The sequence below is a fragment of the Convolutriloba macropyga genome, chromosome 8 (assembly GCF_964194025.1).
Source record: "Convolutriloba macropyga chromosome 8, txConMacr16.3, whole genome shotgun sequence".
Taxonomy (NCBI): Eukaryota; Metazoa; Xenacoelomorpha; order Acoela; family Convolutidae; genus Convolutriloba; species Convolutriloba macropyga.
In genome coordinates this window covers 46,883,002-46,909,168 of record NC_134475.1, presented here as the reverse complement: position 1 = coordinate 46,909,168, position 26,167 = coordinate 46,883,002, and the positions used below count along the sequence as shown (strand labels likewise).

At 34.8% G+C, this 26,167-nt stretch overlaps 2 protein-coding genes across 5 annotated transcripts in view; one reads left to right on the top strand and one right to left on the bottom strand.

Annotated features, from left to right (window-relative positions):
* Window positions 1-934: 934 nt before the first annotated feature.
* On the bottom strand, window positions 935-25,865 carry LOC142344763 (uncharacterized). The gene is made up of 6 exons (XM_075396676.1): window positions 25,631-25,865; window positions 25,223-25,444; window positions 9,224-9,344; window positions 7,522-8,265; window positions 6,848-7,140; window positions 935-1,551 (listed from the first exon to the last, which is right to left on the bottom strand). The coding sequence occupies exons 1-6, from the start codon at window positions 25,703-25,705 to the stop codon at window positions 1,138-1,140; spliced, it is 1,869 nt and encodes a 622-aa protein (XP_075252791.1). The 5' UTR covers window positions 25,706-25,865; the 3' UTR covers window positions 935-1,137.
* The window catches only part of LOC142344764 (UBX domain-containing protein 6-like), a 506,836-nt gene continuing 493,357 nt past the window's right edge, over window positions 12,689-26,167 (top strand). For all 4 annotated transcript variants that reach the window (XR_012759277.1, XM_075396680.1, XM_075396679.1 and 1 more), the window contains exon 1: window positions 12,689-12,720. The gene's annotated coding sequence lies outside the window, so the exon portion shown is untranslated. The remainder of the gene's footprint in view (window positions 12,721-26,167) is intronic.

The following is a 26,167-nucleotide window of genomic DNA, read 5'->3' as shown; positions in this document are numbered from 1 at the left end:
ACATCAAATTAAGACTGATGAAAAAACGACCAATTGCACTATTTTGGGCTCAACATTTTAAAATGACCTTTTAACATTGAATAACGGCCTTCCCAGAAGCTGCACCACTCTAAGCACTTGAGGGAATACTAAGGGCCTCTAATGATACGTGATACCCGCTGAGTCTTACTTGCTTATCCCGTTTTGAAAGCTCAAAGTCATGGAAAAATGTGCGGAAAACATCTTAAAAAAGACAGAGGACCAATACAGTTCAATTCTTGGATTGTAAGAAGCAGAGCGCCTAAATAATAGCCGTTAAGGGGCTGACGGCGGCTACTAAAAAAGGACTAGCGTCGGACGAATTATTCCCGAACAACAGCCGTGGCTGGAGTCTATTGTAACCTGTTTCAGCCAAGAGGGAAACGTTTTTGTACTTGCATTAGCCACGATGGGTCAACAAACTCAAAGAGATGCCAAATGATGTTTTACTGCAGCTTGTTTTGCTAAAGGGGGCGTGAGGTGAGCATGGAGTGGGCGGGGGGATGTGAGCGTTGCGCGGGGGGATTTATTTCTCTATAAGTTTCATGAATCAAATACTAATCGGATGCGAGTCTAAGGCGTAAGACTCTAAGAGAACTTAATACCCACCAGGCTTAAGCTGTTTATCCCATTTTGAGGACGAAAAAAGAGAAGGGTCAGAAGAAATATTTGTGAAGCGAAAAATCACAAAAGACCACAAGATAAATATAATTCCTGCATACTATATAAGGACTGTCGTTTTCAAAGCGAGATTTCCCAATTTGAACTGTCTCGTCACCTGTAATGATCTGTGCGTTAAAACTTGAGCTCTTCTCAAATGCAAAGCCAAATTACGCAAGCTTACATCACGTTAAGAGTTAAATTTGTTCCCGAACTCCGTGCTTCCCTGCTGTATCACATCTTCAAAAAGTTCAAATAATTTTTTCGAACTAAATTGAAAACCAAATTACAAAAAGACATCAGAGTTGATAAAAACTTATTAAACAGATAACGCCTCTTTACAGGCAATCTTAACAATGAAAATTATCTGCAAAAATTTAAAGTATAATATCTTCAGATGTATATTATCTTCAGAGTATATTATATAACTTAACGATGTCTATTATCTTCAGAGATCATTCAAAAATTTACAAATAAAGATTTCTCAGCAGATGATAGTAAAAGTTGTCCATTTGAACTATTCAAGGTTGCAACTAAACCCTTTCGTGCAGTGTTATAATGCCGAGGTGCAGCTAAGGACATTTTCTTCGCCTCACGATAGCTTTTTACAATTTTAGCACTCTGTATGAGTTGCAAGTGCTTCATGAACCTGCTTAAAAATGCCTTTTTGCAAATTCGAGACTTTCCGTCGAAATTGGGAACTTTGAAGGGTGAGAGTGGCGATACAAGGCCAGTTGTAGGTTCGATTAGCTCTGGAAGGGCGTCGTGACTGCACCAGTTCAGAGACAAGTGTTCAGAGCAATCGGTCTTGTCAAAAATATTCAACTCTGCATTGCGCCATTGTCGTTTCTCTTCCTCTGTGATTGAAAGAATCTGAAAACACATCACCATAGAAAAGAGTAGTAAAGACTAAAATATTCTCACGATTAGAGTAAAGATATCAATATGACAACTAACGCTGATATTAGCGGACACGTTAAGTGTATTATGCTATTGACTTTCGACGTTTCGAGTTGTTAATCAATAGAATTAAATAGAGTTTTTTTCACTTGGTATTTAATTGCCTTTTCTCGTAGTCGTATGAGAAATTCTGAATAATAAGGTGTCAATGGAATGGTTTGTAATGGAGGATCACATGAGCCTATTTACTGACTTTAGTTGTTAGCTGATAGTTCTCATGACTTTAAAGATAGTATTTTCAAGAAACGTAAAATTTTTTTCATCTTTTTTTTGGCTAATTGTTACCTAGTATCATCAAGCACACGTCACATATCTCATTTTAGCGCCAAAAGGAGGCGCATTTGGAGATATCTATTTTTTAGTGAAATGATTATGGTTTTAATAGCTTGGACAACCGTTTTTCTGCAAAAAAATTAAATTGCTTTTTTTAATTTTTTTGTCTGTATTTGAAGTTCCTCCTTTAAACGCACGACAAATAATGCTAACTGGCAGGTCTCAGTGGCTTCATTGGGGGAATAAACAAACATATTTAAATAATTCAAATTACAGCTGATAAATTTTTATGACTGAAAATAATTGTTATGAGTATTTATAAGTATTAGTTGTTGAGCTGTTATAAGTATTTTTTGTTTTCATTCTTTCCTGTTTTTGTTTTTTTGTTACCCAGTCTTATTGATTACCGGTCAGATATCAAGTTTTCGGCATCAAATTGAAGGCGCAATTTTCAAATTGAATTTAAGGTTTTAACGGCTTCGACGCCCGTTTCTTTGCCAAAAAACTAATAATTTTCAATTTTTGTATGTGTTTGAGGTTGTTCTTTTTGCATCTGTATGACATATTTTGATTAATGACAGTTTTCAATGGCTTCCGTTGGAGAAATGAAGGAACCTATTCAATGATTTGAAGTTATAGCTGCTGGTTTATGTGTTTCCTGAATTTACATCTTCTGTTCCTTTTCGACTATTTTCTTTAATTACCTATTCTCGTTAATTATATATCACATATCACATTATTGGCGTCGACAAAAGGCTCAGTTGACCATATACAAAACTTTCAGCGAATTTATTATGGTTACGAATCAGCTATGAAAAGGTTTTTCGATTTTTTTTCTATTTATTTTTTTCTGTATTTGATATTATTTTCGTTATTGCAGAACATTTTCTGTTTATAGACAAATCTCAGGGGCTTCCTTTTGAGGAATAAACGGAACTTTAAAAATTTTAATCAACAGCTGATTGTTTTAATGACTTTGAAAGTAATTGTTTTTAAAAAAAAAGTATTTTATTTTAACATGAAATCTTTTCTTCTATTTTGTTACCTAAGGTGATTAATTACAGGTCATATATCACGTTGCTGTTACAAAAAGAAGCCGAAAGTTAGTATATTTAATGTTTTTAGTGAATTCATTATGGTTTTAACGGCTTCGACACTGGTTTTTTGAAAAAAAACTCTTTTGTTTTTTGTCTGTATTTGAAGTTCTTTTTGCAAACGTATGACATATTCTGATCAAAAAAAATCTCACTGGCCTCGTTTAAATGAATAAACTAATCCAAAATTTTTAATCTACATTGATGGCAAATGATTTTCATGACTTTAAATTAGTTGTTTTCCAAAAACACAAACGTTGTTTTTAACTTTTGCTCTTTTAATGTCTGCTTGTTAGTCTCCTTAAGGAGTGGTCATTTGTCACTTCATTTCTTATTCAAAAGGCACATATCATGGCCATGAAGGCTTCGACACCGGTTTCTCGTAAAATTTTTGGTTTTCATTTTTTCTGTATTTGTTTTTTTTATGTAGTATTATGAAAAAAGTCTTAATATTGACAGGTTCCAATGCTTTATCTAATGGAGTTATAAATGGTCGCAATCTAATGATTCCAGATCATATCTAATGACTTTCTTTACTTTGGAACCAATTGTTTTCAAACGTAACCGACTAACGTCGGGCGAATTGCTCTCAAACGACCGGCGAGCGGTTGGCATCGTCAGTAGCTAGCCACGATTTAGTGAGGCTAGCTTTAGATTAATTGAAGGAGCGTAAAGTGAGCGCAGCGGGGGTGCAGAAGTGGATCGGGGGACTGATGTGAGGGCGGTGGGTGGGGGTGTGGGATCAATTTCTAAGAACGGCCCTCCACACCATAAGTATAAGTCTCCAAACATGTTCTGTTAATCGCAAACTTGAAAAGAAGTAGGCTGAACGGCTCTCAGAGAAGTTCCGGCAAACTGGGCGCTACCTCCTTATCCCGTTTCTGAAGACAAAAATCATATGGGTAAGACAAAACATCGGCCAATCGAAAAATTGCAAAAAAAAGAGACAAACAGGATTAATATATTAGCTACCAATTGCTTTTGAGAGCAATCAACAATGATTTCATAAAACGTGCCTGTTATATCATATATGATTTAAAAAATTCTACATTATATCATTGTTAATGAGGATCAGAGATGTTGACATTACGCCTCATAACAGCGGCTGAAGTGCGGCATCAACAAAGAGAGAGAGAGATATAGAATGAGAGAGAGAGAGAGAAAACCTTAACGAGAAAGAGAAGGAAAGAAACCCTAGCCAACAGAGAGAGAGATAGAGAGAGAAAAACAGGATAGGAACCTTTTCCATGATGGGATTCGACCTTGCAACTTCTAGTTTTCTAGAATTGTTAGTAAAAAAAATCATACAGAAAAAAATGGATAAGTACAAAATTAAAAACACAATTTTTCAAATTCGCAGTAAAAAAAATTCCACGCGATTTTTTGTCTCAAAAGTTCGGCCAAGTCATCCATCTCCAAGATTTAAAAAGTTTCGTTGGCCAGTAATGGTCGTAAACTTAGGAAAAGGACAAAAAATATTGAAAAATATTGAAAACAATTGCAAATTTAAACGAAAGCTTGCTAAAATTCAACATACTAATATCTTACGAACCATTTCATTGTCTCAAGAGACTATCCAGTATCTCTGTTTCAAGCCTGAAATAGTTTCACTGACTCATAAGGATCTATACACTCGCAACATGATAAAAATTTTCCAAAAATTTGACAATTTTAAGTTTTATCGAAAAATTACTAAAACTCAAGTCATAAAAAAAAATTGATTACTACTCCATTAACTCTAGAATCGATGCAGCATCTTAATATCAAACCTATGAGGAGGTCACACGGCCCCTGGTGCCAGAAAAATACAAACATGAAAAAAAATTGCAAGTTTTTAAAAAATATTTAAATTCGTAATATTAAAATCTTGAAAAAGATTTCATAACGCCTATAAACTATGCAGTAACATATTACCAAACTCTATAGGAAGTTCATTGGCGCTTGAGGCTACACAAAAACCTAAAATATGAAAAAAAAACAAAAACTTAAAAAATTTGCAAATTTCACAAAAAAAAATGCTAAAGCTTGTGATAATAAAAAGTTGAAAACTAATCCAAGAACAACAAAAATTTTCCTGTAACTTATTATCAAACACATACGAAGGTTTTCTGACCCTTGCGGCTCTAAAACTGAATAATGACTGATAAATATCAAAAAACCATTCCATTACATCTAGAAACTATACAGTAACCCATTTTCAAACCCTAGAGGAAGTTCCTTGGCTATTGAGACTATAAAAACCAAAAAACGACAAAAACTTTAAAAAAAGACTTGAAAAGTAAGTTTCAACAAGTTGCTAAAATTTGTGACATTAAAAAGTTGAAAAAGTATCCCATCGCAACTAAAAATATGTCAGTAACTTATTATCAAACCTTTTAGGAGGTTTTGTGGCCCCTGGGATTTGAAAGACCTGATTAAGGAAAAAATGTTTTGAAAAAAAAATTCCACGTTTTGTCAAAAAGAATGATGAAATTCGTGATGTTAAAATGTTGAAGCCATTCCATTACTACTAGAAACTATTCAGTAATCCATTATTAAAACCTACAGGAGGTTCCTTGACAGCTAGGGCTAATAAAAATCAACAAATGTCAAAAATTTCCAAAAAGCTTGAAAAATAGCAAAAAAGTACAAAATTGCCTGTTTTTAACGAGTGGTTGTTCGTCAGTAGCAAGAAACGGGTGGGCGGGGGGGGGGGGTGCACCTAGGGCTGATGGGGGTGGGGAAACTGTTGGTTGGGGGTAGCGGTATGGGGGTAACAGCGAGGGGGGGGGGGGGTTGGGGGCAATAGTGGGTGCTCTAGACCACTTAATGCCCCGCTGGGTGCTGTTTATCCCATTTTTGAGAACGAAAAGTCAAAAGTCTCAGACGAAAAATCGTTCAAGCGAAAAATTGCATTATAAAAAAGACCGACAGGACTAATATCACTGCTACAAACTTCGTTTGAGAGCAATTAAAAATGCACGTAATTTTTAAGTTAGCCGTTTTTGATATTTTTTCTGTCTTTTTGTTACCGAAACTCATTAGTTCCAAATATTTTCTAGTGACGAACAATGAACTGGTTATTCTTTTAGTTTAGGTTTTATCTGACGCTATTTAGTCTTTGCTTTAGGTTTTTCTTTGAATAGAAATCGAATTTTGGATGTTATTTGATATTGTTGTTTTGTCTTATGACGTATTCTTAAAAATGTCAAATCTCCACAGCCCTCTAAAACGCCAATTTTTTAAAAATTCCACTTGAGTTGAACGCAATTTTTTATTCATACACCAGTTATTTTTGAAAAATAATTGAACTTTTTATTTTTGAGTTTGTTATTTTTGAACAGTATTTGTCTTCTTGAAAATTTTCTATCCCTTCCTAATTTGATAGACAATTAAGCCGAAAATGTGGATGAGCGGGGTCGGAACATTATGTGCAAACGCACATCTGAGCCTCTCTGTTTAAACATAAACCGACAAATGTCGAAGGAATTGCTCTTGAACGACAGGCGAGGCAATTTAATTCATGGTCTTCAGTCTAGATCAATTTTTCTTTATGGGTGCAAAAAACTTCGACCCCACCGGGATTCGAACCACTGACCTCTCGATCCATGACCTACGACCTCTCTAACGACTGCTCTACGAGTCCGTTAATTTTGCTTTGCTGCAACCCGATTTTATATTAGCAACTTCGGAGCACTAGAGATCACTCAAAAATGATGAACGAAAGCGTAAAAAAGTCACTTGAGAAGTCAAAGAATGTTCTAGAAGAAAAGCGCAAAATTGTCAAGCGAAAGATTTGCATAAAAAAAGACACACACGTTTACAATAATTGCTATGAACTGCGTTCAAGAGCAATTAATTACCTGAAGAACGGGAGCCATTCTGAATTGCGGTGGAATATCCAGTACAATATCGCTTGAGATCACTTGCGAACTTCTCTGTACAACAGCTCTTTTAATTTTCTCTTTAACGTCGGATTGCGAGCCACCAGTATTCATACACGTGAGACTTGACATAAAAATTGGATTAATAAAACAGCCAAGTAGCGATCCCTCCCATCCGAGATAATTCCAACGAAGCATCTTGTCAGAACACGAAAGACAGGATAGAGGGCTTTTAGTTTCTGAGGACTTGAAGCAAATATCTTCTGAATATTCTGAAATGGAGACGAAAGATTAGCGAAACTGGATTTCGGCATTCAATATACGTACATCTATCCTTCAATCTCAATAGTTATCTTGGTTATTTCTAAATGGCTTCCATCAAATCACTTAGGCAATGAATACCCGATCATTCCGGGACGCAATGTTTACCACATTTAATGTGACACCACCAACAAATCTACACTGGCATCTATGTAGCCCTGGATGTCAAGTTAGGTAATGTATTCTGTCTGGCCCTTTGATAGAAGGCAAGTGTTATATAGCAAGTTACCATTTTAAAATTAACTCGCGCTGGAGGGAATGGGCAGGAAAAGATCCAAGTTAATTTTATGAGGCATTCTTCTACAGCTATCTCTACGTTCAAATTAGCAAACCTTCTATATTATTGGCCCCATTGAGGTGCTTCTTCTCGGCAAGTCTCTTTCGCAGCTTGTCACTTCTCGAAATTTTGCTGTCATCTATGTCGGTTGTACCGATCGAATCGGCAACACTAGAGCAACTACTCGCAGCACCACAGGGAGTTCCGGTCATAATGATATGAAAAGTGACATCTCCTTTTATGGACCAACGACCATTTTCGTCTGGTTTTGGCTTGTATATGGACTCCTCAGGTTTATAACCTTCTAAATGTTTATTCAATTCCATATACAGATATCGAACAAAAGCTCGTCTCGAAACCACAATAGAATGACAGTCGTGCATGATGGTTCCCAGGTAAACAGGCGGCAACTTATTATTGCCCAAAAGTCCATTACCACTACCTATTGCAACAATTTGCGGAAATGACTCCCCTTTTCTTACCATAATTGCAGCATATTTTGCAGACAACTCATCACACCTGGTTAGCAAATCGGATGATTTCAGAACATGTAAAAGAGTATTTTGGAAGCAAATAAATAAGAGTGAGGTAAAAGGTAGATCGTTTAAACTGTAATTGTTGCGAAAATTGGAAGCCACGTGAATTGAGCTGGCCGGTGATTTCGGCTGTTGAGGATATGAAGATACCGACAGCAGGTCATGTTTGTCGTCCGTTGACTCATTGATTGTGCCTCTCTCCAACCGTTGGGATCCATCAACAATTTCATCATCAGAATCATCCCACGTTGTGCCTCGGACACCTGTAAAAAAGAGAAAAGAGGTACTTCTTTTCGCCCCGATTCATTTACCCCCCCCCCCTCTATTTCAATATAATATCTTACCACTTCTATCTTTCACCCCGCTAACTTTTCACCTCAGAGCCATTTCCCGAACCCCTCCCAATTTCTGGTTTTGAGTCTTCCTTGTCTGTGTCCCTAATTGTCAATTTTAACTGTAGTAATAGGAGTTAAAATTGGCGTAAAATAATAGAGGGGTGAATTAATCGGGGTTAAATGATATGGCGTTTAATAGCAGTGAAATTAATAGTGGTCAAAAAGAGGGAAACAGACACAGACATAAATTTTGTCATAGTACCTCCTCAATGTAGGAACAATCCAGTTGTCTCTGTCAGTTTTTGATATCTACTTAACTTCGGCAATAAAAAGACAATGTCAAAAGTCAAAATCCGATGAGCTCGATTAAGTTCGTTGAAAAAATCTGAATCTAACATTTTGATAAAACAACACCAAGACTTACGAAAAAATATTGACGAGCTAGAAGTATACGTTAGAAAAAATAATAGCCAGCCGACAAATCTTAGCCAACCATTCAAAATCAGTTAAACAATCAAATGCTAAAAACATCAAGTTCCCCCAAAGTGTTTGAAAATTGAAGGACAATTCGATACAAATTCATGTGATCATGGGGTGTTATACAAAAGTTATCGCTAAAATAACAACACAGTGAAAATCTACGTACATATGAAACTCTGATCAGTATCACAATTTCTACGATGACTCTTAATTCCATCAATTTCTGGTTTTAAAAAGTAGTCCCCTGCACAATTTACCTGCAATTTAAGAAGAACCGAGAACGAAATCGCCCATACAACCATAATTTATATTTTAACTTTTGTTATTAAGAGAACACTGGCATAATCAAATAAGGGTATAACAATACAAGAGGCATTTCAATAAGAGTAAGTGAAATCTCGCTAACAATTTTTACTGTGAATGAAGAAGGGCCCAGGCTGCGGTTGAGGGGATGCGTCCGAAGTAGGGGATAATGGATTGGCACTTTCAGCAGACAAGAAATCATTCGTATCCAGGTAACTTTGCACCTAAAATACAACATCCACTCAGATTTCTAGAAATGTTATATACAAATTTTGTGTTTGAGAGAACACAGCCGCATATAACTCTGAAAAAAATTCTAAAGTTGCCTACAGCTACTTAACAAGGCCAGGAATAGAAAATCTGCAATTACAGTAGATTTTTTCAAATCCATTTTCAGCCTCTTGACCTTACGCAAATCTCTAAATTGCTATTTGGGAAGAAGCATCAAGTGAAATAGAAAGTGTCCTAAATGGTACATAATAGGCAAAACTATCCTTATAGTCCTGATTCAGCTACTACTTCCCAAAGCTTTATTTGATGAAAATGTCTATAAATATGCATCATATATAATTCATAATTAGAAACACTTTCAGCAAGACCACTCAATACAAAGAACTGATTAAAACGATTTATACAATTAAAAAATTAAAAGCAACATCTAGGAAGTTTTTCAAATAATAGCCAGCGACCTTTGAAAAAACTATAAATTCCAAGGCATCTAAAAAAATTTTATTCCAAATAAAGGTTTTAGAAATTAGATTTCCACTTATTCGCTCAAAAAATACAGAGTAGCAGACACTAATCAGATACCAAAAATGGTAACAGAAAAGTATATGCCTGCTGAATTCTAGTTGAAATATTAAAACGCTCAACGATAAATTTTATATAAATGCATAATTTGTTCAATTTTATGTAAATTTTTACATAATTTGTATGTAAAAGTCAGTAAATCAAAAACTTGTAGTGCTTATCTATACTAAGCATCAGAGTATATTTTTGAAGAACGTTTCTAACTTAATTAACAGATTCGTTTTAATCAATAGAAAAAAGACAACTTCTATGTATTTCTCATTTTCTGGGTCAACAGAGGATATTTCCCAAAACCTTTTGAGACCAAACAACGCCGTTATTCCACACCAAAAGTTCAGCTACGCGGTTATTCCATTGCTTTTTTTAATGCTGAAATAAATCGCAAAACCACCCACGCAATCAAAAATGAAAACGGATGCCGCTACGCTTGCCAAATGGAACAAAGAAAAATTAATTCACCAAACTTTAGAACTTATTAACAACAAACGAATACCATTAAACTCTAGTAGTGTGCAAAAAAACGAAGACGTGGAACTCCAAAAAGAACCGAACTCGAATTAAACCAAGTTATCAAGCTGAATCAGCAATAAAACAAAACCTACCTAGAGAACTCATGGACATCAAAAACCTCAAAACAATGAAGCAATATCGCATGTGTTATTGAGAAGACATAATGAAAAATGTTGGCAAAATTATTGATGGCAGCAACGAAAACCAAACGCGAAAGCATGATAACGTTACTCAAACATTTTTCCAAGAGTTTGGCAAGCATCTGGTTATGTCAAACAAAACCACCAAATCTGTCAAACAAAGCAATAGAAGTACTGAAACGGCTATACACTTTTATCCTTCTGCTCAAATTGTTGATGTAAACAATATTATTGGTACCTATCCGACAGGAACAAGGTCCAGAAGTGTTACTATTCATGTGGGACATAACAGCATGGACCAGCGTACTGACGACACACAACATGATTGTTTTTGTTTTGGTTAACATGTTTTCTGCGGTCAAATATAAAGTTCTCAGAAGTTAGCAGAACCAGATTCAAAATTAATTGATTCATTTGTCGGATCAAATTTCACTAGAAATATTCAGTGATGAAATAGAAACGCATCCTGACACAGGGTGTTCAAGATGAAATACGGTAAATCAAAACACTAAAATAAAGGATGGAAAGCAGATACTCCACGTTTTCGGTCAATGAATTGTAGAAGTCTATAAAATATACACGATCAATTCTGACGTTTTCCGACAAAACTCTTTTCTAGTTATCAAAGAAACATGCATTAAAGAAAGAAATTAACTCTGTCCAAAGCACATCCTTTGGTACATCAACTTATTTAGAAAAGGGGGAGGTGTGACATATGGATTTCCAAACAATTTACATTCAAGACGAGATACTAGTTAGGCATAATCAATTTTTCTTCAGTCGTTAGAGGCGCATTGTTAGAAAAATTACTCATAAATTTTGCATAGTGTCCCAATTCGATTAGCAATTCGTTTTTTCCTCGACATGAAACCTGAGATTGCAAACGTTTACTCATCTACACAACTTAGTTTTGGAGAACACCAAACCAACATAATTGAAGAGGTAGAAGAAACTCAATTACTGCAACAATTGCACAAAAGCGCAACAACTCAATTATTGCGCAACAACTCAATTATTCGAAACAACTCAATTGCGCAACAACTCAATTATTCGAAACTGCGCAACAACTCAATTATTGCGCAACAACTCAATTATTCGAAACAGAATTATTATGTCAAGTATCCAGCAGTCATTTTAAATTACCTGTATGAAATTCAAAAGAACAATGATGGGCACACATTTTCTCCATCAAAAATTCCGCAGCGATTTCGTATCTCATCTACCATTTCATCGAAAAATAAAGGATCACGTTGCTAGGTAATGCAGTGCACCTTTACGCAATTACGTTGTTTAGGGTTTGAACCCAGAGGTTTTGAGATCAATGCCATTTCCAAGCATTGATGGTAGATTTTCAGAAATTAGCTGCGGTAGAATTGCATGAAAACATGAAAAAAGGACCTAAAAAGCCACCGAGAAAATGGATAGCTTTTTCAACCAAATGTTGTATTGAGTTGTTTGATTCAGACTTATGTACGGCAGAGCTGCCCAAAAACAAAACCCAATTAGAGTGAGATACCCTAAATAGATTTTGACTAGAGAGAAAAACCATTTTGGGAACCAGGTAAGTAATGTGTGACCCAAAAAGTGTTGGAGCAAATGGGAAAAACTGGCTGCAATGGGTATGGCAAATGACTCACGCACGCACCTGAGTGGAAAATTTGAATTAAAGAATTAACAAGAGCTGTGAATAAAAGAATTAACAAAAGCTGATTTGAGGTGCGGGTGATGTCAAAAATTTGAAAAATAAAAGGAAAAACCTCGGAATAGATTAAATTTATAACACGATTGAGGTCCGAAGCAAATTAACTCAACCAACAATTTACTTAACAATACTATTCAGTGTCACCGTGGCTTTAAAAACTTCGAAATAACACTTTCATTGATAAATTTGAATGACTTGTTCAATTTCACAACCTTGAGGCCGTTTTATTAAGAGAGTTTATTACATTAGTTTCATTGACCTCAAATTGGTTCAAATAAAACAAGTTTAAAAGGCAAAGCTCATTTTGTTGAGTGGGGTAAAGTCACATACGATCCCAAAACTAATCAAAAAATCTAATAACTAATGCTATGGGAGTTAGAAATGACATCACGGGCGCAACTGTTAGCCTAATTGTTGTGATAAACTTATTAAATAGTTTAAGATGATGAATGCCTACCCAATGAATGGTTATGATCAATCTCAACATCAACAACATCAAACGTATTCCTACATAGCTGGTACTCCTTCTCTTCCTACGCTCCGATATCTTGGACAAACACCCATGCAAACGAGAAGTGGCAAAAGGGCGTGTGCGGAACTCAGCCCAATCAGTGAAGGGGGAGCAGTGGACGCAGGTGCCTTGGATACGAATATTCAGCAAATTATTCAAGAGTCACTCAAAAATGCTATCCCGGGAATCATGCGTGAGATTCAAAAACAACTCGAAGCATCGATAACAGATATTGTCGTTAAATCAATTGAATCATTTCGAAAGGAAAACCAAGAAAATATGGATTACTTGGAAGATAGATCTTCTCTTAAGGCAATGTCCGAAGCTGAGAAACTTGAGCAATACAACAGGCGTGACAATCTGAAAATTTATAACATCGGCGAGAAAGATGGCGAAACATAAGAACAAACGATGGATGCTGTTGTCAATATCGCCCATGAAGTCGGTGCAGAAGTAGACATCAAGGATATCTCGATAGCTCATCGGCTTCCGGGGAGACGAAGAGCAATCATAGTCAAGTTTGCTAGAAGAGCATCAAAGATAAAATTGCTGCAGAAGAAAAAGAAATTAGCTGAGAAGAAAGATACAGAAAATATCAGCATCATGGAAGATACAAGTGCCCCACGATTGGCATTCATGAACATGATGAAACAAGATTGTCGGATAAACTCCGTGTGGATTCGTGAGGGAACAATCAATTTTGTCTGGAATACAGACAACAAATTATACAAAATTGATGGGCTGTACGAAGGAGGTTGTTTCCTAAATTACAACTTTGCTGACGTCAAGCAATGTTTCCGTGGAGTTTTTAAAGATAGTACCAACTCAAACGCGTTGTAAATATGTGTCTTCTCATCAATCACAATCTTTAATAGATGTTGTACCTTCACCTAAACGTAACTTAAACCCTTCAGTTAATGTAACTCCTAAAGCAAACGCGAACGAAGTAAGTATCTTGCATTTAAACATAAGGTCAATTAGAAATAAATTACAAGATCTGGAGGCTCTCGTTTATGGACTTGATTCATTACCAGCGATTATATGCTTAACAGAAACACATTTAGAAAACGATGATGAATCACACACTTTTGCGGTTCCTGGCCATAATGAAGTGGAGGCTAACCATAGAAACAGATATGGCGGTGGAGTGACGATTCAAGTCCATAGTAGAGCCACATCAATCAAAACTTTTGAGACACCCTTCGAAGAAGCAATTTGCGCTCAAATTAAATTTTCGTATCTTTCTTTCAAAGTTCTCGTCATCTATAACAGGCCGAGAACAAATGAGGTTGATTTTATTGACACTCTTGATCAATATCTGCAAGATAATACTTCTGCCACTGTACCATTTGTAATTTGCGGTGATTTCAACATCGATACAAAAGTCCAAAATCAAATCACTAGAAAGTACTCGGATGTTATAGTTTCAAACGGTTTCGCTTTGTTTAATGAGTTCGATCAAGCGACTAGAGTAACAGATCATTCGGCTACTTATTTCGATCATTTTATATATCAAAATATTCCTGTATTTTCGTCAGTCGTTTTGTCCCACCAAAACATTGCAGATCATTATCCCATAATGTGTGTATGGTCTATTGATACAGATGATGACAAATTAATATCTCAGCAGTACCGAGATATGAAATTTATTCACGATCCGATTAAGGTTCAAGCTTTCCTCAACTCTCTTGAGGCTGGTTTAGGTCAAAGGGAAAGTGAACTGTTTTTGTTTGATGATCCCAATGAAGCATTTTCTATTTTCAATACCGAGTATATTAGCCATGTTGAAAAATTTGCACCGCTAGAAACGTTTCGGAAACAAACAAAGTTAAAACCCAATTGGTTTAACAATTCCCTGAAAAATTTGAGGATGAAAAGAAACCAAGCACATAGAAAATGGAAGCATTTTGGAAACACTGCTAGCTGGTCATCTTTTCATTATCATCGTAATAAGTTTGAACTTGCCTACAAAAAGGCAAAAAAAAACGTTTTTTGCTGATAAACTCCGTTCTTGTATTGGTGACGCTAAACAAACTTATAAACTACTTAAAGAAATCAGTGGCAGAAGTAAGCAATCCCCTAAGGTACCAATACTTCGTTCGTGTTATGAAGCGACTACTACACCCTCCAATGAGGATGTTGCTCAGAAGTTTAACTCGTTTTTTATTAATGCACCCAATGAAGTCCGTAGCACTCTACCTGTGGTTGAGTGCCCAGATATTGCAGTGAACAATAAATCTATGTATCTCTATAAGGTTACAGATATTGAAATATATGAGATAGTCAACAACCTAGAAAATAAAACGCCATCAGGTATTGATGGTATAAATAATATACTGGTTAAACTCTCAGCAACAGTGGTAGCTCGCTTCCTCAAACATTTGATAAAAATTTCATTCGCTGCAGGCATCTTTCCTGAAAAACTAAAGTACGCAAAACTTTTACCGCTGCATAAAGGAGGTTCAAAACTTGAAGAGAATAATTATCGACCAATATCACTCCTTGTTATATGGAGTAAAATTTATGAACGTGCCATGTCTACAAGAGTGTACAAAATTTTTGAAAGCTGTAATCTGCTAAGCAACTGTCAATTTGGTTTCAGAAGCAAGCATAGTACCATCGACGCACTTGTAGAATTAACCGAAAATGTAAGGCAAAAGTGTAATGTCAAATCTATACAATGTTTCTTCCTTGACATCCGTAAGGCATTTGATACTATTGGTGATATTATATTACTTCAGAAGTTGGACTCTTATGGTGTCAGGTCAAAAGCACTAGATTGGTTCAAGTCGTACTTAACGAATCGCCAGCAACGGGTTGAAGTTAATGGTGCAATATCTAAATGGCAAAGCGTTAAGTACGGTGTTCCACAGGGTTCTATTCTTGGTCCGCTCCTCTTCTTAATATACATTAATGATTTACCGTTGCGGTGCACTAACTCAAAAAGTTTGTTGTTTGCTGATGATACGAACCTTACTTTCCTTGATGTTGAAAGTGAGGTCGTTCAAAAAGAATTGAATGAAGTAAAAGATTGGCTTGCAGCGAATAAATTGTCTCTTAATGTTAATAAAACAGTTCAGATGAATGTTAAGCAAAATGCTATTGATAATGTGTTCCTGATTGACAACTCAACCATAAATGTCCAACCTGTGTGCAAGTATCTTGGTGTATTTGTAGACAATAAGCTATCTTTTGTTTCACATGTACAATACGTAACATCGAGACTCTCTAAGCAGTGTGGCATAATGGCAAAACTTAGGCACTTTGCCCCCCGATCTAATTTAATAGAATACTACAAAACCAACGTTAACTCTATTATCCAATACGGTGTTCTGATTTACGGTTGTACAAGCTATTCAATGTTGGAGCCTATTTTTATGCTCCAAAGGAAAATTTTGAAGCTAATTCATTTTAGGAAGTATAGTGATAGTTCTTCAGATCTCTTTCTGAAGCATAAAATTTTGAACGTGTATCAACTTCATATATACGAACTTCTTAAGTTTGTCCTCAAATCATTAAGTAAGCTCCACCAGGAGCCACAACTCAATGACATGTTTACTTTTGTTGAGAGGCGGATAACCCGCAGTTTGGCAAAACCGCTGCTAAATGAACCTATTTGTAGAAAGCAAATTGAAAAAAGATCAATTAAGGCAAGGGCCTCTAAGCTCTTCAATGCTCTTTCAAATGCAGACGTTTTTCCTGAAAATATTATTTGCGGTTGTGCAAAGAAAATTATTAATTTTTACCACAAATTCAAAGAAACTTATTTAGTCAACAACGATGACATTGTTAAAAGCCTCTTTGCCTGATTTTTTCCTTCTTCTCTTCTCTATACCATTGGATAAATGCTACCAGAGGTTTATTTGAGAGTTGGCTTTCTTGTGTAAAAATATGAACCTCTAAAACCACGTAGTTTACGAGATATCGCAATTTTTGTGTTTTTAGCATTTTAGGCGAAATGGAATTGAAAATACTTAGAAAAATTTTCAAAAAACTTTAAATTTTTCTATCGTCAGGTTTAAGTCCCTGTGGGTAGTACTATACGAGGAATGATGACCACGAAAAACTGAGGCCGATTGGAATTCCGAAAAATTATTATAGTTTTGTTCCCCGAGATAATTTATCATTACCTCCTTTTTTCTTCTTATTTTACTTATTTTTTTATTTTCCTCTTTTCTATACCCTTGGAAAAATGCTACCAGAGGTTTGTTTGAGAGTCGGCTTTTTTGGGTAAAAATATGAACCTCTAAAACCCCGTAGTTTACGAGATATCGCATTTTGTGTTTTTTTGGCATTTTGGGTGGAAACGGAATTGAAAATACACAGAAAATTTTCAAAAAATTTTAAAATTCTCGATCTTCAGGTTTAAATCCTAGCAGGCAGTACCATAAGATGAATGAAGACCTTGAAAAGCTGAGGTCGATCGGAATTTCAGATAAATAGTTATTTTTTTCCCGAGAACATTCACGTCTTTTTTTTAAAAACTTATTTAATTCTTGATTGCAAGATTAGAGAGTCTCACTGAGGCAGCATTTGCGGGTACTAGTACCCCGTTACCTGTCCTCTTTGGTTGCGGTTAAAAATTATTTTGTTTATTATTAGATGTAGATTTGTATTACCTGATCAAAGAAATATATTCTTTCTTTCTTTCTTAACTGTCGTTACAATGAGAGGCAGAAGTCAACCAAAACAATCGACTGTTTCAGCCTTGCTAAGTGAACAAATGTAAAATTAAAAAACGTCAGGTGACGAAACAAAAACATAGCACCGCAGGTCCAGACAAAAGATTCAAAAAACTTCATTGCCTAAACAAAAAAAAACTCGACGTAAAATGGATTTTGCATTGATTGGTAAAACTATTTAGAAACAAATCTCAACACAAAGCCGAAAAGTAGAAATCAAAGTCAAATAGCCGCATGTCAACAGAAAACAACCAAAGTGAAATTTTGTATAAACACCAAATACAGAAACTAGAAAAAACGTCTGGCACGATAAAAACAGAGCCGGCAAATTACCGGAAAATAGCAACCGCTGATCCGCTTGACGCACATTGGGATTGAAACAGAAAGAAAATTAAGAGACAGAAACGGACAAACTTTTTCTAAATGTCAAAGTGTTCTCATTTGAAGTGTAAATTCTGCATATTCGGTTAGATTCCAAAATTACACTTAATTAAGCGTCTAGACTGAACGCTATTAAACATAATTTGATGACCTGATGCACTATGACTTAATGACCGGGCTGTACACGTTTATCCCATTTATTTTGATTTTGCTCTGTTGACTTTTACCGTATTTACATTGCGCAATTCAATGAGTGAAAAAACTTAAATTGACAGGCTGACGAGAGCTATTAATTATTTAAATAATAAAAAAAAACAGATCACCGCAAAATAGCTTTCAAAATGTCTGAGAACTGGAATGTTGCTTCTCCAAATCAATTTTACCAATTACAGAGTATTAGAGTTTATCGTTGTTCAAAAAAAGACTTACCACTGGAGAGCATGTCATGCACACAACACCCGAAAAAGGAACAAATGAAGAACTAAATATTTCATATACAACAAATTTCATAATTTTGATATATTCTTAACAGGTTTCGAGGTTGCATCATTTGTTCTACAGGGAGCTTCAGATAATTTGGAAGTTCAAACACTGACTCCTCAAAAGACAAACATCAGATTAAACAACTATTGAAAACAGAAAAGGGAACAGGAAAAAGAAAAGCATTATTTGACAAAAATTTTTTCAATTTTTCAGTCTATTGTCAAGATTTGGTCTATCACACATCAAACATTCAAGATTCTTTCTTGATAGCAGCACTCAGAAAATACTTCTAGACAAGCAACAGAAACAGCTGGCAGATTGCTAGAAAGTAGCCGCGATAGCGTCGTAGATCTCCAGTCACAAAAAGAAAGTAAAAAAGAGACGAAAAAAATGAATTTCTTCCCATTAAAGGCTGAGATGTAAAGTTTTTGACTTAGAAAGTGTATAATTTATTGCTGCTTCTATAGGCTGCTCTTAAATAACCTTCAATTAGAGTGATAAACACTAACTTGACCTTTTCTCTTGGAATTAAAGTAAAGAAAAGTCAATTGAAGAATGAGGAAGTCATTTTTGAAAGTACGGTAAGTCACCTGTAATCAAAAAATTAAGCACGCCAATGAACAAAAGACTTGCTCCACTAAGAGTGCAAAATGACGTCACGCACGCAATTCAGTTCAAATTGCATGAACGAATGAAAAAAAAGCATATTTGAAGTGACTATTGTGACGTCATATGGTCGTAACAAAAATCTTGACGAAATAAAAAAACATAATCGTAAGAATTCCGGAAACAAATCAAAGAGTCGTCTTCGTGAACGAATTACCTTTTAGATCAACTGGTTCCCACTAAAGATATAAAACCAACTGAACTAAAAAAATACATTACACCTTTATATAAATTTTGGAAGAAAAACTTGAATACCGCAAGAAATGGACAAAAATTCTTACAAAATTTATCAATTTCCGTAAGTTCTCTCAATCGAAACACTATTTTACATTACAAAAACAGTAATCAATTGGTAACTAAAGAAACTATGTCGCTCTAACTATAAATTTTAATTGTCGCTTTGAATCAAGATCAACGCAATAGAACTAAAGAATGACACAAAAATTAATCAAGAAAAAGACTAAAGAGACAGAAAACAATTTAAACGCAAAAATTCGTATGTTAAAAACACCAAGTCCAAAGAAAATTAGCAGAAAAGACTGCTTGCTATGAAAGATCTGTAATGGTGAAGCTAGCAAAAACCTCAGTGCCATATGTTAAACGAAATCAATTGCAAACAAAAAAAACTTTTAATAAATTCGAGGGAAAAAGACACAAATTATTAGTTCAAATCGATAAGTATCAATTGAAAAGACAGAGCGAATAAAACTATAGGTCTTAGGAGAATTTTAGAAAGAAACATTCTAGAATGATGAGGTAGAAAAGATTTAAAAACACTAATTCGCAATTTCTGAAAAATCAAAAAACTAAATTGAAATTTGAAACTCTTATTTAAAATACCAAAACGAAAAAAAGTTGCAACAACATGGATTTTTCGTCATTAAGCAATTGAGATTGAAGAACATTCCATAGCCATCTTCCTGTCCCAGTAAGAAGTAAAACAGCTCATTACGGAAGAGTAAAAAAATTTGAAAAAAAATTCAAATTGGTAAAAATTTTAACTGAATTTTAAAGAATTATTGCCAAAACCAATTCAATTAGCAACAAAACGAAACCAAAAACACACCAAAAGACTTTTTCGTAAATAAACTCAAAGTATACACAAAAAACTTGGAACACTTTTAGAAAAACCGCCAAAATCGGATTAGTATGTGTACAATTTTGTAAAAACAAAAATGCCTCACGTCAAAAAGAGCCATTTCAAGAATTATAAAAACGATGTTGACATACTTACTAATTTAGTAAACAGAAATTTCGCTCAAAGAGCCAAAAATGAAGAAATTAATAAAAAAAACCCAAAAACTGACAAAAAAAATGTGAAATACGGGCAATTTTGCACTTGAAACGTATTATTAAGCTCTCATAAACATTATGGTATCGATTTCAGATGGTTGCATATTTACGCGGCATCGATCAAAATTTACTTCTAAAAAACCAAGTTACAATAAAGAATATTTTTGCCAAATGGACGAAAATACGGCTTAAAACTGTCATCTACATGCGTCAATCTCTCAGAAACTCTTTTCAAAGTCAAAAAGTTATTCACTCAACGCAGCTCATGAACAAAAAACTTCTCTCGCTCAGAAAAAGTTAGTTCACACGGTAATTTACTCACTTTCACTATGTCAAAACACCGCCCGAACAAATAGTGCTTCCGGTAAAAAAACCTGAAGAAAACCAATACTCCTCTTCGAGTCGTAAAAGAACAAGAGTAGGCCAATAATAGCCTCAGCTATCGCTTCGCGGCTATTAACGAGAAAAACATCTGAAAATCGAAAATATTCAAACCCTCTGCAGGCTGTAAAAACTTAATTAAGCGTCTAGACTGAACGCTATTAAACATAATTTGATGACCTGATGCACTATGACTTAATGACCGGGCTGTACATGTTTATCCCATTTCTTTTGATTTTGCTCTGTTGACTTTTACCGTATTTACATTGCGTAATTCAATGAGTGAAAAAACTTAAATTGACAGGCTGATCAGAGCTATTAATTATTTAAATAATAAAAAAAAAACAGATCACCGCAAAATAGCTTTCAAAATGTCTGAGAACTGGAATGTTGCTTCTCCAAATCAATTTTACCAATTACAGAGTATTAGAGTTTATCGTTGTTCAAAAAAAGACTTACCACTGGAGAGCATGTCATGCACACAACACCCGAAAAAGGAACAAATGAAGAACTAAATATTTCATATACAACAAATTTCATAATTTTGATATATTCTTAACAGGTTTCGAGGTTGCATCATTTGTTCTACAGGGAGCTTCAGATAATTTGTAAGTTCAAACACTGACTCCTCAAAAGACAAACATCAGATTAAACAACTATTGAAAACAGAAAAGGGAACAGGAAAAAGAAAAGCATTATTTGACAAAAATTTTTTCAATTTTTCAGTCTATTGTCAAGATTTGGTCTATCACACATCAAACATTCAAGATTCTTTCTTGATAGCAGCACTCAGAAAATACTTCTAGACAAGCAACAGAAACAGCTGGCAGATTGCTAGAAAGTAGCCGCGATAGCGTCGTAGATCTCCAGTCACAAAAAGAAAGTAAAAAAGAGACGAAAAAAAATGAATTTCTTCCCATTAAAGGCTGAGATGTAAAGTTTTTGACTTAGAAAGTGTATAATTTATTGCTGCTTCTATAGGCTGCTCTTAAATAACCTTCAATTAGAGTGATAAACACTAACTTGACCTTTTCTCTTGGAATTTATGTAAAAAGTCAATTGAAGAATGAGGAAGTCATTTTTGAAAGTACGGTAAGTCACCTATAATCAAAAAATTAAGCACGCCAATGAACAAAAGACTTGCTCCACTAAGAGTGCAAAATGACGTCACGCACGCAATTCAGTTGAAATTGCATGAACGAATGAAAAAAAAGCATATTTGAAGTGACTATTGTGACGTCATATGGTCGTAACAAAAATCTTGACGAAATAAAAAAACATAATCGTAAGAATTCCGGAAACAAATCAAAGAGTCGTCTTCGTGAACGAATTACCTTTTAGATCAACTGGTTCCCACTAAAGATATAAAACCAACTGAACTAAAAAAATACATTACACCTTTATATAAATTTTGGAAGAAAAACTTGAATACCGCAAGAAATGGACAAAAATTCTTACAAAATTTATCAATTTCCGTAAGTTCTCTCAATCAGAACACTATTTTACATTACAAAAACAGTAATCAATTGGTAACTAAAGAAACTATGTCGCTCTAACTATAAATTTTAATTGTCGCTTTGAATCAAGATCAACGCAATAGAACTAAAGAATGACACAAAAATTAATCAAGAAAAAGACTAAAGAGACAGAAAACAATTTAAACGCAAAAATTCGTATGTTAAAAACACCAAGTCCAAAGAAAATTAGCAGAAAAGACTGCTTGCTATGAAAGATCTGTAATGGTGAAGCTAGCAAAAACCTCAGTGCCATATGTTAAACGAAATCAATTGCAAACAAAAAAAACTTTTAATAAATTCGAGGGAAAAAGACACAAATTATTAGTTCAAATCGATAAGTATCAATTGAAAAGACAGAGCGAATAAAACTATAGGTCTTAGGAGAATTTTAGAAAGAAACATTCTAGAATGATGAGGTAGAAAAGATTTAAAAACACTAATTCGCAATTTCTGAAAAATCAAAAAACTAAATTGAAATTTGAAACTCTTATTTAAAATACCAAAACGAAAAAAAGTTGCAACAACATGGATTTTTTTTCATTAAGCAATTGAGATTTAAGAACATTCCATAGCCATCTTCCTGTCCCAGTAAGAAGTAAAACAGCTCATTACGAAAGAGTAAAAAAATTTGAAAAAAATTTCAAATTGGTAAAAATTTTAACTGAATTTTAAAGAATTATTGCCAAAACCAATTCAATTAGCAACAAAACGAAACCAAAAACACACCAAAAGACTTTTTCGTAAATAAACTCAAAGTATACACAAAAAACTTGGAACACTTTTAGAAAAACCGCCAAAATCGGATTAGTATGTGTACAATTTTGTAAAAACAAAAATGCCTCACGTCAAAAAGAGCCAATTCAAGAATTATAAAAACGATGTTGACATACTTACTAATTTAGTAAACAGAAATTTCGCTCAAAGAGCCAAAAATGAAGAAATTAATAAAAAAACCCAAAAACTGACAAAAAAAATGTGAAATACGGGCAATTTTGCACTTGAAACGTATTATTAAGCTCTCATAAACATTATGGTATCGATTTCAGATGGTTGCATATTTACGCGGCATCGATCAAAATTTACTTCTAAAAAACCAAGTTACAATAAAAAATATTTTTGCCAAATGGACGAAAATACGGCTTAAAACTGTCATCTACATGCGTCAATCTCTCAAAAACTCTTTTCAAAGTCAAAAAGTTATTCACTCAACGCAGCTCATGAACAAAAAACTTCTCTCGCTCAGAAAAAGTTAGTTCACACGGTAATTTACTCACTTTCACTATGTCAAAACACCGCCCGAACAAATAGTGCTTCCGGTAAAAAAAAACCTGAAGAAAACCAATACTCCTCTTCGAGTCGTAAAAGAACAAGAGTAGGCCAATAATAGCCTCAGCTATCGCTTCGCGGCTATTAACGAGAAAAACATCTGAAAATCGAAAATATTCAAACCCTCTGCAGGCTGTAAAAAGTTGACGTAAAATGAAAGGCAGAGCCTCAATTTCAGCTTCGGCAGTGGAAGGTGGACTGCATCTTTATCCAAATGACGTGAGAGGCCTAAACTATTTTGGGAGTTTTTGATATTTGGCGTTGTTTTAAGTTTTGCAAACGCTACATAGCTTTTTGTCCTAATAGTCTGTTTGTGTTAAAAGGTTCATAGAATTGCTCTTTGCCTCGGAAAAACCATTAAATTCAAAGAAATAGTAGCAAATTTGAAAGTTTTCCAAATGTTTTGCCTTATTTGGCTATTTTTGGGTTTGACGGTCCAAAGAAGGTTTCTGTAGTCTTCCAGATTAATTTTTGTTTTACTTATTTGAGAGCTCAATTTTCAATTTTGAGGCATTAAAAATAACATAGCCGGCAGATTGCCGGAATAGCTGCGAAAGAATAGACCTGCGTGCCATATAATAGAGATAGAAACAGATACAGATCTAAATTGAAAAAAAAATCGACGCCGCTCAAAAAACTAGGTAAAAAACATTCAGCGATAAATTAATAACGCTTGTTAAAATTCATTCCACAGAAGCCTCTTATTAGGGACCTTTACTGCACATATGAGTTCCTTTGACCTTAAACAAATTCAAATTAAACTTAAGTTTTAAAGTGCAAAAGTCATTTTATTGAGTTAGGTAAGTCACTTATGATCAAAATCTAATCACGCAAATAACCTAAAAACTTTTGCTAAAGCGAGTGAGAAATGACGTCACGCGCGCAAATGCCGTTAGTGAGAGGAAGAAGTCATTCAGAAAATTTGACTTTTTCAGCTTTGCTGTGTGAACAAATGTAAAACGAAAAAAGAGCGTCAGACGACAAAACAAAAAAAAACACAGCAGGACAAGTCCTGACGTACAATTCAAAGAATTTTCATTGACTAAACAGAAAAACTAGACCTAGAATGGACTACGAGTGAATTGAGAAAACCATTTTAAAAAAAATCAGATCAAAAAATAAGAAAAAAAACAAAAAATCAATGTCAAAATGCCGCATGTGAACAAAAAAACCACTAACGAGAAATGAAAATTTAATTCAAACAAAAAACTAGGCCTAGAATGAGCTGTGAATGGATTGGGAAAACCATTTAGAAAAAAATCCGATCCAAAAATCGAAAAAACAGTAAAAATCAGAGTGAAATTGCCGCATGTGAACAAAAAACCACTACCGAGAAACCGAATTTTTGTTCAAACACCATTTTCGCACTCTACTTTAAAATTAGAGCGAAAAAATTCACGCCGCAAAACCACTCGCTTTTTCGCTCCATTTCCTGTTTCGGCGTGACCAAAATCACTACTCCAATTTGACTTCAAAAATCATGAAAATGTGTGAACAGATCTTAAAAAAAAAGACAGCGCCCCAATACAATTCAAATTCTTTGAATTGTAAAAAACCAAGAGCACCGCAATATAGCTACGCTCAGCTTACAGCTTCGCAGCTATAACAAATACCGAGATGATAAACACGCAACGGTAGTAATCAACTGAGATGATAAATAAGCGACGGCAGTAATCGATGAACTTGCATAAAATGGCGACCTTGTCTTGCACACCTGCAACAGGCACACTTGTCCTCAAAGCGTCCAGAAAATTATCAATGGGTCCTTGACTTTCATATCCAACAATGCGATGTAAATCCGCAGCAGACGGAAGAGTAGCAGTAGATCTCTCACACATGCTCGCACTCTGTAAGGCACTCATCACTGGCTGGATGTCAAACAGACACTTCAACGCTTTCTCTGCTGCCTCTTGCTTTGCCAGCTGAAAAATTTAATAATTTTTTAGAAAAACTTGAGGAATATATACTCTATTCCATTACATTACAATACCAACTATTATCCGATCAATTTCTCATACATCACAGCAGCGACGACGACCGCTAAGACTTCAACCGAAGGTGTTACACACCAAGTAAACTATTTAAATCATGTTGAAACGCCTTACAACCTTTTTGTTTTTGCCTGGTGCACTTGGCAGTTGAACTCCGTCAATTATTGCTTGCATCCACCAACAGATCTCCATTCCAGGTACGTCCGGTGGTGACACTTCCTAAAAAAAACAAATTTTCACATTCCTTGGGACAGAATCAGGATATGCTCCACTGTTATCATTTTTAATTGAAAACACATTCATTGATCAACTTCAACTTTGCCAGATCAATTGTGTTATGGTAACCAAATGTTTGAAAGTTTATTGGTTCAACATCTCTGTAGCAAAAATGAGCTTTCCGAAAAACAGCTATTTCAGCTTAGAAGCATAGTTTGACTCAACCGCGGAGTCGAAGCAAATTGTACAATTGTATAGGTTTTTGTACAATTTGTACCATATGTCTTCAACACATAACGTGTTAAGTCCAGATGTAAAGATGGAAAAAACTGTTCCACTCAAAAACTGACAGGGTTATATTTGCAAAAATAATCAGTAATAAAAATTCACAAATCTGCAAACCAAGCATATTGGGAAAGCATAACATTCTTGGAAACG